This window comes from Takifugu flavidus, chromosome 6 (assembly GCF_003711565.1).
Source record: "Takifugu flavidus isolate HTHZ2018 chromosome 6, ASM371156v2, whole genome shotgun sequence".
Lineage (NCBI taxonomy): Eukaryota > Metazoa > Chordata > Actinopteri > Tetraodontiformes > Tetraodontidae > Takifugu > Takifugu flavidus.
This window is the reverse complement of record NC_079525.1, coordinates 3873873-3891047: the sequence shown is the minus strand read 5'-3', so window position 1 is coordinate 3891047 and position 17175 is coordinate 3873873. Positions and strand designations below refer to the sequence as shown.

Here is a 17175-nt window from a genome sequence, read left to right as displayed (position 1 = left end):
CTGTGTAACATGGTGCTCGCTCGGCCCTCAGAATGCTCCGTCCATTATCAATTTCTGAAAGCTGCTGCTTGTGTGTGGGGGTGTGTGTGTGTAGACAAGGCTGTGCCTTTGTGAGATTGTTTGAGTTGAGCGATTGTGATGTCTGGACAGGCTCTCTACACTCACATGAAAGACTGCAAAAAAGCAGTAAAGGAGCCAGTTCAAGTAGTTCCTCATGATTTAATACCGGGCCTGTCGAGTAAAACTGCACAATGAATATTAGCAACCAGAGGACTGATGATTATATCCTGCTGGGTGTTGATGGACAAATGCGCTGAGTAAATATGAAAATCAGTTCAAAGTGAACTTCAGTGACTTCAATTGTTTAATTTTATTCCCATCTCTTCTCCTGAACCACTTTATCCCTTTTCGGGGTCACAGAGAGGGTACACAATAGGTGAAGGCAGGGTCCACCCCTGGATGAGTCGCCAGCTCATCGCAGGGCTCTATATGAGCAATTGTGGGTATGGTACCTTGCTCAAGGGTACCTCGTCAGTGCTCTGGCACATTCCCCTACCAGAACCCCTTCCATGTTTTGCCTGCCTTGGTGCTCGAACCAAAAACCCTCCGCGTCTCAGTTCAGTTCCCAACAGACTGAGCCACCACCGCCCACATTTAATTTTTATTTTGAAATGGAAAATGAGGAGTCCATGGTTGCCTCTTCTGTGTACTGAGAGCCAATGGCCACTAAAACACTGAATGCATGCTTGCGTTTAATCCTCTTTTAACTAGCCGATTTTATTATTGGCACAGTTAATGAGAGCGGTGCAGATCCAAAGACGAGTCTTGAGTCTTCTCTCCTCATTTGCTCGTCCAAGAAATTCCACTGAAGGGTTAAGATGTGAACTGTGCCATTAAGGTGGAAGAATCCAACCTAGTAAGTGGTCAGATTTCTTAATTCCAACAAAATAAATTAGATGCTGAGCATCAAACTAAGACCACAACAGTCCCTGCCTGGTATCGTGCAAGAGAATGCAGCTCATTTTTATAAGCTCCTCTGTGTTTGTTGTTACCTGACAGTCAATAGGTGCTGCTCTCTCTGTTTGCACTGTCACATGAAGGGAGACTTAAATCCAATCGTTCAGTTCTCTCTAGCTGGACTTTTGCCATGGTAGTGGGTGACATGAAAAGGAGGAAGAGTGGGAGGATCCGAAGACTTTCTTCAGGGTTTAAAGCCGGCATCACCCACTCACTCACTCACTCTGTTGTATGCAGGAAGTATTTGTGAATGTGACGGACGGTGTAGAAGTAGTACTAATGTGGATCTGGCATAAGAACGAGTCAGTTCTGCAGAAATAAAGAAAATCTTGTTGAAAGCACTCAGGGAATTGGGTATTCAAATAATTCACCCTCACTGAGAATAGCATTTGAAATGGTAGGTCTGATGAAAAATGGTTGTGCTGCTTATTTCAATCTTGACAGAAAGATTCCGAAGGCTGCAGCACAGAGTTAATGAAGTCAACAGCAGGCGGGGAAGAAGGCTTTGCAGAGGAAGTGATGGTCGTGGCTGCCCGACTTTGTTGTCATTCTGAACACAGTGCTGAAAGTCACTGTGATTCTGCTGGGGAAGCAGGAAGCAGCATGCAGGGAGTAAAGGAAGGGACAGAGGCTGAAGGACTGAGATACACGAAGGAAATGTGGCTGATGTATGTGTTCAAACACTAAGATCCACATTACACAGACTGGATTTGTGAAAATGTAGGACAGACCATCACACTATCAACCAGACATATTAAAACAATTACTGAAGTGCAACCATAACAAATACTTAAATGTATTGCATAAATAAGTCCTACAAAAACAGATTGTTGAAGCAGAAATAATACGTAAAATGTTTTACTTACCAATCATTAAATTGAGAAGCTTCTGGACCTTGGAGCTTACTCCAACAACTCTGTACAAGCCTTGGTCATTGATACCTGGATTGAAATTAAGGATGTTTTCAAATGTTACTTTTTAAATGGGAGAAATATGTATATGTGAACAAACAAAAGATGAAGGTTTGTGAATTATCGGCAATATAAGCTGCAGTTTCTGTTTGTCATCGTTAGTTTTAATATTGGAACAAGGCTGCCTCCTCGTGTTAAAATGTGGCATTGCACCCAAGTTACTGGGAAACCAATCTTGTGTTAAACTGAATGAATTGGTTTTCTTGATGTAAATTTTAAATAGTGACGTTTTATATTTACCTCTCTTTTCAATGGCAATGATGGAATTCTTCACAAAACTCAATCCCACATCATCCAGCTGAGCATCAACTGTTGGTGAAACGAAACAACAAATGTAGAGTGAAACACTGCAGCCGTTAAAGTACTTCATATTCTGTGGTGCTGGACAGCTGGAATACTCACTTCCTCTTTCTTTGGAGTAAGTCCTCCCAAGATAGTGACCAATCTATAGATCAAAGAGAGAGGAAATAAAAGTGAAATATAAATGAAACATATTCAGCCAAGAATTATATAGAACTCATATAGCAGAACTACTCCAGAAATATATTTTATCACAATAACTTAAAAAAGGAGTGGATATTTAAGCAAGCACAGTTTAAATAGAATCCTTAATTTCTTTTCTGACTAAAAATAATACATGCAACATTTCATTGGGCAATATAAACACTTTTATAGACATTTTAAATGACGTCATATTGAACACGACCAACTTACAGGTTCCTTCCCCCCCATGGCCTGCATCCAGAACTTGTGGTCATCCTCCGACAGAGCCTGTACTGTTAGCACCGTGCCTGGCCTTAAAACAAGAATAATAATAAAAAAAAACCATCAGCGTAACAGACTTTCACATAACACATCGTGAGGCAAGTTAGTATCAACATAAAACAAATGCAAGAACTGTTTAAAACGCACCCAAAAGCACAAACACGTATGCACACTGGTATTTATAGTGAATACAAATACGAGCCTTATTAGTCATTCCAGCTGGTTTACTAGTCTACTACATCTTTAGTCATGGAAGAACAGATTGAATCACTTTACTCATCCTAATCCAAATGGATGTGTGGGCTGGAATTTTCACACTAAATCTGCAGAGCGCTATGCTGCGAGGTAAAATGAAATATTTATTAAAATAGTGGAGAGTTGCAGTTAAGTGAGAGCAAAAAAATAAAAGTAAAAAAAAATAAAAAAATCATGCTGCTCTTGTGTCTGCAGCACTGTGATGGAGAAACTGCGTCAGCGAAGATGTACCGGTCTGTTATGTCCAGGTCCAAGCAGAACCTTCTGTCCAGCACGTCGGTGGTTTTGCGCACGCAGGACTTCAGCGTGACGGACTCTGTCTCGCCCTGGAAGAAAAAGGAACAATAACAATCGGTCATTACATTTATATTACTGTTCTGCAAAGCTGGAAAAGCGGCAATATGACATCTGAGTCTGATGCATTCTGCAGCAACTCACAAGCTTCCCTCCAGATCGGTGGTCGAAGGTCACCATGTGCAGGATCTTCTGCTCTTTGACAAATGTACAGTAACGTTTCACCCAGCTTGAACCAAAGGGAGGTGGCCCTACAGAGACCAAGCACACAGGTGACACACGGTCCTGGAACTATCCACAGGAGTAGGACGCTTGCAGGACGGTGTTCTTACGTTTTTCTTGCACATAGAGGTAGCCCTCGCAGCTGATGGGGCTGGTCTGTCTGTACTCCTGAGGTGCCTCCTTGATCCTCTTCATCAACTCGTGCACCTCCGACCGCGTGGCCTCAAATCGACTTCTTGTCTGGGAGGGAGAGGAAGCAAACAAACGCTTGAGAGTCACTTACTGGTACTCCTTGGTTGAGTAGAAACAGTCCTCGTGAGGAGTCGCTGCAGATCAAAAATGACGGGCTCCCCCTTTGAAATCCATTCTAATCTCTTAGAGATAAGACTGTAATGCTGCAGAACAGATCCAACCACAGCAAAAGAGCCGCGGCGATTGAACGTCTGGCATGACATGTTAAACGTGGACCCGCAGCAGCCACGGTCTCCCGTGCTGCAACGCAAAAGCTTCTATTTTAGTCTCAGTAATAAAGTCAAGCTATTTCTTACATTCTGAATATTTATCTGCAGGGCTCTTTTATAATGTTCAAAGTCCTTGGCAAGCTCAAAACCCTGGTGATAAAAGGTGAAGACTGTCTGAAAGAAGGCCAGCATCTGAAAAAACAACAAACAAAAAAAACAATCGGCATAAAAAACCATAAATAATATCTTAATCTGAATAGTCAGACAATGGAAAAGAATTTCACAACAATGGCGCCTCTACTTAAACACAGGCAATCATGCAACAGATACTATTTTAATGTGTCAAAGAGGATCCGGGACAGCAGTGTGACTCACAGGCTCCACACATTCAAACTTCTTTCTCTCTTGGATCTCCTGCAGTTTGCACACATAATCCAGCGACTCCTCCTGGAAGTGCATCCTCATGGTTTCCACTTGGCTGTCAGCCTTGGAAGACAAAGGACACACACATAGCGAGAGATCATCTTTCTGCTATTCTTACAAGTCTATCTGCTCGGAACCGGAGCATACTATGTACATATGACACAGGATGCACCATACATTTGGTTTGATGACAGCAAAACATGTATAAACAGAAAAAACAGGTGTAATATTACATTAACGGGCAAGTTAGAGGCATATGTGAGTATGTGATCTTCCAAGGGAGGCAGAATCTATCACCCGGGGGTGCTTACAGATCTGCATACATTGACGTACAAATCATACAGAAGAAATGCATCATCTTTCACAAGGTAAGCATCATGATGTAAGTGGTGGTTGATGTAAAAGGGTTTGGTGCATGTACAGGACTCGCAGGTGCAGATATGTATTCACCTTTTTTTAGTTGGACTATTTTGACATCTCAGACCAGGATAATGGCCGACAGCTTTGCCTACCAGCAACAAATACGTTTTCATCCGTTTTTGCGTTTTCTGTTGTAATTCTTTGACTTCACAATTGAATTGGCGATGATGCTGAAACCTGCTGTGGCAGCGAATTCATCAAAATGTCTGTTGAGTTCAGAGCAGCCTGCAGTCAGAATGTCAACAGCTTCAAATATCCACTGGTAGTTTTATACAATATGGGCTGGCCTTAAATGGCTACGTGGCATTATAAAGGCAAGAAGCCGTTGTTTCCCCCGCGGCTGCTGGATTCTCTGTTATTTAAGATGCTCATCTTCTGTTGCTTTATCATAGATTTGTTCCTTGAGTTTGCAGTGAGGCAACCAGGGTTGACCTTGGTTTGAGGAGTACAAGTGAGTGCACATTTCCTTTCCAAACAAGCCAGGAAAAGCGTTGTTGCAGGCACGTCAGTGGAAACTCACACGGTCCAACAGGCTTTGCAGTAAAAAAGGATTCTCAAACTAAACAAAATGCCATTGTCTCTCAGCTTTATGGTCATTATGGGTCGCTACTCTGCATGTCGCAGCTCTGGAAAGTTCAGCATTGGATAAATACCTCCTGAAGATGTGGCTCTTTTTTCTTTGCAGACAAATTCAGAAGCTTTTCAAGGGAGCTGTAGTACTTCTCCGTTTCCTTCTCATAATGCTTTTTCTCCGCCTTAAGAAGGTCAAAAGGGAAAATATGAATACCACACTATCTGTAACGAATCAATCTATTGAGAACTGAGAATACATTACCCTTATGGTACCAAGATGCTCTTTCCTGAACTTCTCCAGGGGTTTCATCAAGGTCTCGGTGATGTTTCTCATCTAGACAGAAAGGACCCATGACAGAACCTTCATTAACGGCCCCGCTCACTGGCAAACACCATGAAGATTTCACAAGACACAGCACATTTTCCACTCTTTTGTGTTTGCTGACTCCAGAGCAGTGCGGCAGGACTTCACTTGGCTTTTGGGGATGCGGTTGGGTGATTGATGCATGGCTGAGCGAGATACACTGAAAGGCTGCTGTTACAAAAGCATAATTTTCCCCGTGTTGCTTCGTCTAATGTGTATGAATAAGGTCTTCCACATTCCACCTGCATTTCGGCTCTGCTGGCTGCAGGCATGTCTGTACCTGCATGACCGTCCTACTTTTGCTTCTCTGACTTTGCACAGTGATGTCATCTGGCTCCTGTTTACCAGTTTGGTCCCAGTCTGGCACTACACCAGCCATCACAGTCAGGTAGTGATGATAGTTACACTCCCTAACCTCAAACAGGTTTGTTCACTGCATTTAAAGCTACAAGCCCATCAGGAGAAGAGGCTTGGTTTAAACAAAACAGCTTAGAAGGCTACCCTAGTGTAAGATTTAATGATTCACGATCTCAGTCAGTAATTGTTTTAGCCGAGCCTTCATGTCAGGAGGTATTATTGTGCTTTATAACCGAGTGACTTCAACATCACTGCCTGAGTCAGAATCGACTTTTATGGTGGCGAGGTATAACGGACTTTCTGCGGATCTTGTTGCTGGTAGCGGCTTATGTGCCTTGCTGGTATTTAAGGCTTATGTGTAATGATGTGGACATGTCCTCTCTAGCCACTCCCAGGCCAACGCTGTGACCGTGTTCCTGAGGGACAACAGGAAACCGGTCTAAGCATTAACAACACACACATCCACCCTGAGGGACCTGGTCCGTGCTGCCTACAGGTTCCTTGAAGATAATGAGATTACAAGCGTCTGGAGCTCTGGTAAATGGCGGTCAGGCATTGGGAAAGAAAAGGTGGAGGTGTAATCTGCAAGTGCACGCACCACCCCATTCATAGACATAGACAGATGGACGGTCAACAAGAGACACGCATGCACACCCAAAGGCATTTTTCAGGGCTTTGAGGCAGGTTCTAACTGGCTGTTCTCACCATCAGCTCCCTTTGATCTTCTAGGTTCCTGAGGAATGAGGAGAACTCTTGCAAAGACTCATCTAGGAGTAAAAAGACGAGGAATCTGTAATTCTCACACATGCACTTAAACCAACCTCCAGTACAGACCAGTGCAGACAAAACCCACTTTTGCTTTTCTGGTAATTGGAGACCCAGAAACAACATCTTAAAGTGGCTGTTTCCATGGTGATGAATGCCTACTAGTTGGAAACCACACTTACCAATACATTTCTCGTCATCCGTCTTTGCGTCACCGATGTACTCAAACTGAAACTCGCCGAGACACTGGGCAAACTTTCGCTGTGCCATTCCAAGCTCTGAAACAAAGCAGACAGGATGGAGACAGGATGTTCAAAATGTCAATACTGCTTGCTCCCATGTTCTAAAGAGGTCCACACATTTTTAACAGGTGAAAATTTAAAGTAAAATGTAAAGTATTTCATCACAATTCCCCACAAAAAGCCAGTCTAATGCATTTCACTTGGTTATCTGCACCACAAACATCCTGTTTCCTTCATCTAACCGCTGTGTGCAAGCCACAGGTGACTGCTTATGAAGACAAAAACCTAGTTAAATAGTCCAAGCAGGTTATATTTATAAAGAAGAGAGAGTGTGATGCTTTGAGCAAATATTTGCTTCCCACACCAATTCCTACTCAATGATATCAAGATAAATGCTACAGCATGACTGTAAACACACGTTATGAGCGTTCACATCCTGGTTGATACTGAAAGTGAAGGAGAATATCACCCAGTGGGAGTCTGATATTTCATAACAATAAAATTAAGGTGTACTGGATTATTTATGCTCATTCTAGATGATTAGCTTACTATGAATAATCATCAGTTTAGCCCACATAGCCCTATAAATAACAGAAAAATGTATCTAAATACACACATCTTCAGTTTATACCTTCAAACTGCAGGTTGATGATATAGTAAAAAAAAGAAATAGGCCTAAATATACTTCCTACTCCTCCACACAGAAATATTAAAACCATTCCAAATGATGTCCCATCACTCCACCCATGCACATCAATAAACACAACAAGCCAAACAGGGAAGAGATTCCCTGACCCGTGGCGCTCCCCGAGGGAAGCATGACAGAATGTGGCGAGGATATTTTAGGACCGGAGCTATGAGCTGCACACTGAGCAGTGCTGTCACTGTATCTGGCAGATGGCGTGGACCCCACAGGGAACAATTCACTGGAAAACAACACAGTTCTCACACTACAAAGCATCTGAAAACACTTCCAATGCTGTTTGGAAGGCAGGTTACGGTTTAAGAAAATATGGTCAAATTAGGTGAAAACGTGTGAGACTAAAAACAAAGTAGGGCTTTGTAAGACGCATCGTTATTGTTTATGCTGTCTTACTGGAAAACAAGGGTCCCTAACTGGATTTAAGGGTGGAATCTGGAAGGGAGAGCCTTTTCCCTGCAGCGATTATGACTGAATTAATGCAACCTGCAACTGATTATTGCTGCTTATAGGGTCAGTGGAGGAACTCATCATTTTGCTAATTAGTCAATGCAAAACGACCTTTAAGAGGTGCATGTGTTTAAACACTTTAAAAAGATGGACCCTGGAATCCACACAAGCTTTCATTTATTCTCATAAAGTGTTCTGTCTTGTTAATTTACATCCAGCTCTTCCCTAAACAGCGTGTGCAGATGTTATGGATTAAATCTGCAGTGTGGCTCCGAGCCCAAACATGTGAAAGCTGTTCGGAACCATCTCCCCGAGTCTTGCACAAACTCCTTCAACTCCATCGCAAACCTTCACGACACCAGAAAACGTGCAAATCCAACCCTTCCTTGTGTCATTTATCAAATAGGGGAAGCAAAGGGATCCAGACCGGACAATGGGCGAGTATTGCCAATTGTTTGTTCTTTGACGAGGTCTTTATATAGCATGTAAAGGGAAATGGCTTTTTTTTTTTTTTTTTTTGAAGGTGATGTAATGTTTTTTTTTTTTTTTTTTTTTTAAAGGCGTTCAAAAAGGATGTAATGTCAAGGAATGGTTTTTATGACACGTAAAATAGGCTAATCTCCTCCGAACACATCCAGCAAATCAAAAGGACGAGGGCTTTGTTTATGTCTCATCACAGTTCCTTTCTTGGCTCCTGAACGTCCACAAGACACAGCCCAGACCTGATCATTAATCAAGGCTGGCGCAGGTCAACGCTCGTCCTTTCCATAGATACGACATAGGCAGTGTCAACAAACAGAGGACATTGCCCAAGTGAGAAATCTACTGTAACATCTGGATGTGAGGCAACTGTTAGTGGGAAAAAATGATATTAATAATGCTTGCAGGGTTCTTCATTTGTTCACAGTTGTGACATTTTGCCCAAAATGCTTCTGTCACAGAGGTGACTTTCATAGGAACTGGTATAAACAAAACTCAGTGACCTGCCATATGGGACTATTTACAGGTAGGTCGAAGTTGAGGGTGTTATTTTCAAAATAAAGACATGCCAAATATAGGCACGTCAGGTCTTTATTTTGGAAGCAAACACTGGACAATTTTTGAAGCGTATGTAAAAGCTAAACCACAGAGGCGGCTCGAATTCCCAACCAGGATGTGCAATTCCATGCCATGCACCCTTGGTCACACTGTTGTGGGCGGCAGGCCTTCATTTGTGGCCTGTATGACCCCAGATGGCACAAACAATCCTAAAATGGCACGGCCTATAAGAAACCCTCTAAACGCATTAGGCCAGTAAGCAGGAAGGGAGCAAGAACTAAAGACCAAATTGGATTTAATATTTCATATTTCAACGAGGTTTAAAGTGATTAGTGTTATCTATGCGCTGATGAAAGGATGCAGGCCTATTGTGTTGACCGTACCGCCATCATCAGATTTCACCGCTGGTTGGGTTCTGCTGAACCATTGAGCAGACAGTGTAATAAGACTAGAACCCGCGGCCCTCAGCTGGAAGGCCCATCTCAATAGAATCCAACCCAAATTAAAATAAGGACATGATTTTACCAAAAAAAGACAGTCTTGGGGATTCTTGTTTTAAATAGAATTGATTAAATATTAGTAAAATCTACAGGTAATCAAGATGACTAGACTTGGAGTGACAAGCCCAATGATATAATTAGCATCTCTAGAGCTCCTTTAGCTTACAGTAACATTACCTGGGCTGTGTCCGAAACCACACACTCGTTCCCTATTCACTACTCACTACATGGGGGATTGAGTGAACTACGTAGCGCACTCAATTCAAAATTAGCTTGCGGACACTACGGACACTACGGCACACGTAAAATGACGTAATGTTGTCGCATAATAATAACGAATCGTTCCCCGGGAAAAGTGGCCAGGTCCATTTAATTATTTTAACCCATCCAAAACATACCCAAACACATTCAGCGATCGTTTCTTTGAAAATGCAATATTTTACCCTATTATAATCTTTATATAATAATAATAATAATAATAGATTAAAATATTAATGTCAATAACAATAACATAACACTTCCTTATTATCTCAAATAATTAGTGTCCGGTGACATTTCCAGTGATGTTAATCTAATAAGATGCTTATAGTCGCGTATAAATAAATAAAGGCAAAAAACATATTTAAAATGGAGGCAGCAATGTTCCACTAAAGTGAAAGAAATTTACGCTCTAGTAAGATATGTGAAACAAATAGCATATAATAATAATAACATAATATTACATACATTTGTACGTCATTACTGCTCGTTTACCCGCCATCGACAGATTACCACGTGATACCGTAAAGGCTGATGGGATATATTACCGAGTTCGGGTGCATCGGTTGTACACTACTTTTTGCAGTGCATTGTGGGATACATTGAGTGCACTCGCGATGCTCACTAAGAATTTGGACACTATTTCAAAATGGCGTCCACACGATTGAGTGCACTATGTAGGGTATAGGGGGTGGTTTCGGACACAGCCCTGGTCTTTTTTCGCCCAGCCAGACTCCCTCCAAGTCTTTGAAGTGTCAATTACAGCCTCACACACAGATTGATCGTATGCCCCCAGCTGTTTTCACTATATCCAAGGTTGGTGACGTGATTCTGAAAACGGAGCATTTTGTGTAATTCCTGAAACTTGATAGTCTTTGTTTGGTCTTCTGATGAACCCTAAATCCAGCCTTTGAACTGCTCACTTTCCACCATCTGTGCTTCCCCGCTTAGCTCGATCAGCATGGAGCAGACCTGTCAATCAAAATCTCAGCTCTAAATCAAACAAATGAGAGAATTGGTGTGCTTTTGTGTGGTTTATCAATAATAATCAGGACAACACAGACATGTTTTATTTTGAAGCATCGCTTCCACTTAAGAGACATTTTTGGCCAGCAACAGTTCTCAGATTATCCAAAAACACGCACGAATGTAGAGTGGAAACTTCAGCCTGTTCCCTGGTAGTTAAAACATGCTTTCACAACATTACACTGAACCTTAACGTGCCTCTCCTGAATCCCAGCACGCTTTATTGTCTGATTTAAGCCCATGACAGCATCCAGGGTCACTGATGGTGCTCCCAATGGAAAATCTTCACAGATTACTCAGAGAATTAACAGGGTTTCTTTCGCATTACTGCCGTTGAATCAACATCCATCTGAGGGAGTCTTGTACCAATTCGCACATTTTTAAAAATTTGGCCAGTAGCGCCAAGAAGTGACGTCAGTGGGTAAATTTGCATTGCTTCTATTAGAGCCATATGGGAACGTAATGCACAAATTCGAGCCATCTGATCACAGACTGTAGTCATGTTGGACTGTGTCCGCATGTGAAGGGTGGACAGTTCATAGAGAATATATGAGACCAAGCTGGGTGGACTTCATTACGTAAGATGGGAAGAATGAACGTTAGCCAGTTACACGCAACTCTGGTATTAAAGTGGTGTGAGGGGACCTTCGACGAGGGAGGAATCGGCAGCTTCGTTTGTGTCTCTGTGTACCGTCAAGTCCAGGTTAACGCAGCATAGATCAACTGGATATAATCAGTGGAACAATAAACAAAGCTGTTAGATGAGAGGTCTGCATAACAGATTGAAATGATAGCCGTGGTCCTCGAGGAAAGAACCGTCACGAGATACAAATACCTTACACACTCTAGGGCACACCAGAGTTCGAGGCAAAGGCTTTTTGCCTTTTAAAGAAAGGCATTTCGGAACAAACCTGGGAACTGTCAAACTTGGACAGTTTCTCTGCAGAAAGCCAGAGACCCCATACGAGTGGACCACACGAGTCTAGCAGATCCCACCGTGTCCCTCTGTGTGACAACGATAGGGGAATCTTTTTGTGAAAACACAAAAATAAGATGTAAACAGCGGCATCCCCCCCCCCCCATGTGACATGGCGGGGAGGGCAGGGACACATGGATTCGGGGTAAATATAAGTTTGTTTTTTTTAAACAATAATGAGACATTTCTGCAGAGACAGTCAGATATTAATCAGACCAGCTCTCCTGATGGACTCTGACAATTAGACTAAGCACATTCCTCAGGTCCAAAAGAGGAACCTTTATTTTTAAGATCAGCACATAAAGCCTCAGGCTTTGTGTTGTTATTTTAAAAACACTGGTTACCATGGTAATTGTGGTATAAACTGCATGATTTCCACGTAACTGAGCTGATGTCTTTTTTTTGTGTGAAGTGAATCTCACCTACAGTATGATGTTAACACATTTCCTGTTATCACTGCAATGACCTTTCTCACCATTCGGACACAAAACCCCAGCTTGATGTGGGTATTTAAGCAGGAAATGTAACATTTTCCATAAAATGAAGCAGTGGACGTAGGTATATGTCAAAGTTCAGCAGCTGAAGATGTCCTCGGTGTATTCTCTGGCGTCCGTTGGAGTGCTGTTTGTTATCGTTCCGACAGTCTCATCAGATATGCCGCTCGGGTCGCAGCTCTCCTCATCTAGGCCCTGAAAGAGCAGCCGGTGTTTACACGGCGTGCCTTTCCACAGTCCTTCCTGTTGCGCTCAACCCTCCCATCTTTTCCATGGTCTCCGCTCACCTCCCATCTTTGCCTGCCCACCCCTCCATCCCAACAAATCTATTGGATTTCTGATCCTGGGAATAACCCCATAGGGTAAGGGGGTAAGGTGGGACCTCACAGCCACAAAAATGGCGAACAACACAGTATCATTGTGTGTCAGACCTTGTTCTTCCTTCGGATGATTAAGGGTTTCTCCCACATGACTTCACGTCTCACGCTAATGCAATTTTAATGAAAGATTGGGATGTGGGCCTTTGGCAGCATCAATAATGTGATTATGGGGAGAACAGGAGTGAGCCAAGACACACTGTGGCGGGTAGGCTAAAATCATCTGCCAAAAAAATACAAAGTCCTCCGCGTTCACACGAAGGGGGCTTCAAAGCAGAAGTGAAAATCAAGGAAACCACTTTTCTTCATAAGCCAACTGGTCAATTCAACATGAGGAAGTCCAGCTGAGGAAATGAAGCTGATTAAGCCAATTGCAACTCTGTAAAACCTCACGCTTCGTATTAGAGCCTCACAATGAAACTGATGAATCAGTTGATGGGATCTCACATCCTGCACATAGATGATTTTATCTTCTGCTCCCAGGTTTACAAAAGACAACAGATAAGGGTGGTTTAGAGGGTGCAGACAGGACACGGTTCCTGTGGAGGAAACCCTCGGAAACAGAAGCAAACATCTGTACGGCCCTCCTCTCCTGGGCACTTCCATGTCACGGCTCTTTGGCCCAGCGTTCTGCAATTAAGTTTCCTCTCACAACCAAGGTCTTTCCATGGCGACACATCCTCCCAGTTGTGCGAGTGCGAGGAGTCAACGAGGGGCCAAAAAGTCCCATGAAGCAGCCATCAAACAGCTGCAGAGGAAAAATAATCTAAACTACACCAGGCATCAGTGTGAGTAATTCTTTCTGTTCTGTCATTAATCTGACCATCACCTTTTAAAGGGATGACATCTGAGCTCAGGAAAAGATTTATCAGCTCTGTCTTTGATGAAAGGTCGAGGCAGGAAATGCTGAGTGGACCCATGACACGTTTGTCCTCCTGATTAATCAGTAAGAACTCGTGCAAGGATGTGAAAGGAAAGCACTGATAAAGCTGCCAAAGGCAAAGCTAGCCTTTCACTTTATGACACTTATTTTAAAAAGTGTGCCGGTTCTTCTCAAACAGACTCGTTTGGAGGTTGATACGGTGACACAACGATGAAAATGCGGGTTTAAAGGTAAGGCTATAAACACTGCCATCAGTACTTACATCAACGATGCCATTATAGAACGTAGTCCAAACATTCCAAAAAGTACCTTTCTGAGAATGTTCACATCGGCTTGTTTCACTTCTGGATCAAGACATGGATCAGAAGGCCTACTAATGGGAAAATTCGACATCAGCAGGGAGAAGAACTGTGACTTATATCAATACTTGCTGTTAGAGATTTTTGGAAGTATTTTTGGCCACCTTAGTCCAGTTGAGCAAGATATAAATGCCAAAACGTGTGGGAGAGAGAACAGGTTTTCATTCCGATACAGCCACCCAGGGCACTAAAACTTTCTTTAGCAGCGATCTGAAGCTATCAACCAATGGAAATTCTACACCTCAGTCATATCTCCACCTCAATATTCATCATTGTTGATTTAATTCTTATAGTAGCCCCATTATCAAAATAGGGATTTACCTATTCCAAGATAAGCGTCACGTTCTTATCAATATAACATCAACAGTGCCGAGCCACGGTATGACACACATCGAATGTGTCACAATCTACACCATCAGGAAGACACCAACTCATCTGGGCCCCACAGTGAGAAAATAACAAAGCTGTGATTGTTAGTGAACCGGGTGATTTAGCTCCTACAACTGTTATCTGTGTTTCACGCCTTAAGAAAGTAAACAGATAAACAGATACTAAACAGATGGAAAGATTAAACAGATCACATGATAGTGCCAAAAAGCCATGAAATAGCACAGATGTGAACATTGCGGCTAAAATGGTACATGTGACCACAGTTTTCTAAAAGCCTTGAATTCCTGGGGAGATAAACTCACCAGGAGCGCTGTGATGTATATAACAGCATGAAAAAGAATCACACCAATTGGGTGATTTGACTTCATCAAGACAACAAACGCATGACGAATGACTTGCATGAGTAAAATCGCTCACTTAGCGTCAGCGGTTGTGTGACCTTGAGGCAGGAGGCACTAAAATACCGCTCCTGCTTCACTTGAAAAATGTAAACGTACCTCGTGAACTCTGGAGTGCAATTCAAGTGTTTACTTTCCATTAAATTACAAAGCACCTGCTCTTTCCGCGTGCTTATTGGGAGTCGACAGTGACCTGCACTCCCTCCAGGAGCAGAAGATTCTGCAGAAATGAAACCCTGGAGTCAAGCTGATGCATCATCTTCTACAGCGGTGCTCCAGCTCATTGAAGCCAGCAATACGTTGCAACAGAACTACAAATTGGTGGAACATTCCAAATTAACATACATCAATCATCTTGAACACATCTCATTTCTTAGTTATAAAAACACCTGGATTGTCTCAGGATGTGCCTCTAATTAATTGGTGAATATTAAACAGTTTCCAAAAACTTGATGTGCAAGTAGAAGCACTTTTAGACTCATAACACCATGCAAGTTTGACTACATCTCACTGGTCTTGGACTTTGAAGAATTCAGCATGTCCTACAGGCAATATACAGGATGGAATCTGGAACTGTGAAGGTTTATGAGCAGAAACCACGTAATTAAACAGCTCAGAGCAAAAGCCCCCCCTCCACAGCTGCCATTTTGCCATCAAACAAAGGCAGGTTTATGTAGCCACATCGAAATTATGATTGATGTAGTGAATGGGAGCTTTTTCAGTACCCTGACATGCAGAGAAAGGGGTTCAATGATTATCACTGGTAACACCTGCAGTTGTCTGAACGTTTCATGTCAAAATGGCTGCTGAAAATAAATGTCTTTTTTTGTAACGTGCCTAAAGCCGCAGTGTAATACATTAGATTTGGTCTATAAATACAGTTTAGACAGGAGGGGGGACTTGATGGCAACTTAAAACACTTACATGTGGTTTTCAGACATGCAGGCCAAGGACATAGGTTCTTTTCTGATGACTATATGCGCTGCAGGCACTGAGTACCTTAAGACGAGCCCTGCCCACAGGACTAGAGTTCACACTGATAACAATAATTTCAAACCCAACAGAGGTGTGTGACTGACTGCAAATAGGGCACGGGATTATCACAAGAACTCAGGGATTAACATTTCTCAAATGTCAGCCTCAACGCAATGGCTGAGGAAGCAAAAAAAGTCCTAATGCAAAGCATTGATCTCCAAAGTACGAGGGTTCGATAACACATGACGAATTGGTATGTAAAGGAACCATCATTTAAGTGGTTTCTCTCAACATTAGCATCCAAATATTCCTTTCTAATACACTTTGCAACACACCCACAATGCCCAAGAAAGAAACGCGCCTTTTTAAGGCTAAACTCGGACTTTTCTTAAAGCAAAACACACTTACGCTTCGTTGCATTGATGAGGTTTTTGCCATCTTTGTACAGTTCTTTGATAAATCTGTTGGTTTTGTCCAGCTCTGCTTCGTGTGCCTTTATTTTCTCCCTGAAGCAGGGGCTGTCCAGATAGCATTCACTGAATTCCAGCGGGTGTAGTCCCATTTCTGATAGCTTCGTTCTGCCGTACGGGAAACTGGTCGAAGTGACACTTAAGTCTACTTTCTAGCTAAAAAGTACAACGCCGTAAGAATTAAAATCGTGCGGTTTTTGCAGGTATGTTAAAACCCGGCAGAGAGATCATGGCTACGTCAAGTAGCAGAAGCTAACAGAGGTTAGCATGGTAACTTCAGACACGGACGCATGGGTGTTGTTCCACAATTGTCAAAAAACGCAACGACTGACAGGTATAAAGCTTAAAACGTGATAAGGCCTAGGACAGCGGGTGAAGTATTCAGCGGAAGCCTTTTCACGAGATTAATTATAACCTAAGAGGTGCTGAATCCATTCTTTTGCCTCCCATCAAACGTAGTCCACCTCTCAAAGTGACAGATTGAAAAACTCTGCTGACATCTGTGTGCGCGTAGCGAACTTCTACTAACTTCCAGCCAATGCAAGATGAATCACCTTAAATTACTTCCGCTTTCGCGTCGCGGTTAGTTGTCGTGAGATTGTATAAGAAAAAATAGGTTTGAAGTGGTGAAAGGAATAGTCAAATTTATAGTTTATGTGGGCGGGTGGGCACAATATATTATTTCATATGCACTGAGCCATAAAAGGATACTGACAATAGAAAATAGAGAATCTGGGATGTTTTGAAGAACA

The 17175-nt window shown here is 42.5% G+C and overlaps 1 protein-coding gene across 3 annotated transcripts in view; it reads right to left on the bottom strand.

Moving 5' to 3' along the window:
* arhgap10 (Rho GTPase activating protein 10) overlaps positions 1–16943 on the bottom strand; it is a 35080-nt gene extending 18137 nt beyond the window's left edge. For 2 of the 3 annotated variants that reach the window (XM_057036522.1, XM_057036523.1), the window contains exons 1-14: positions 16362–16941; positions 7070–7165; positions 6828–6889; positions 5664–5735; positions 5482–5583; positions 4361–4471; positions 4073–4177; positions 3635–3764; positions 3447–3553; positions 3240–3334; positions 2703–2784; positions 2391–2433; positions 2229–2297; positions 1884–1958 (exon numbers count right to left, since the gene is read on the bottom strand). In XM_057036522.1, the coding sequence (XP_056892502.1) occupies positions 1884–1958; positions 2229–2297; positions 2391–2433; positions 2703–2784; positions 3240–3334; positions 3447–3553; positions 3635–3764; positions 4073–4177; positions 4361–4471; positions 5482–5583; positions 5664–5735; positions 6828–6889; positions 7070–7165; positions 16362–16515 (1303 nt within the window). In that variant the 5' untranslated portion in view covers positions 16516–16941. Of the gene's footprint in view, positions 1–1883; positions 1959–2228; positions 2298–2390; positions 2434–2702; positions 2785–3239; positions 3335–3446; positions 3554–3634; positions 3765–4072; positions 4178–4360; positions 4472–5481; positions 5584–5663; positions 5736–6827; positions 6890–7069; positions 7166–16361 lie in introns of all 3 variants that reach the window. The other variant, XM_057036521.1, reaches the window with a different exon arrangement.
* Between the last annotated feature and the right edge of the window lie 232 nt (positions 16944–17175).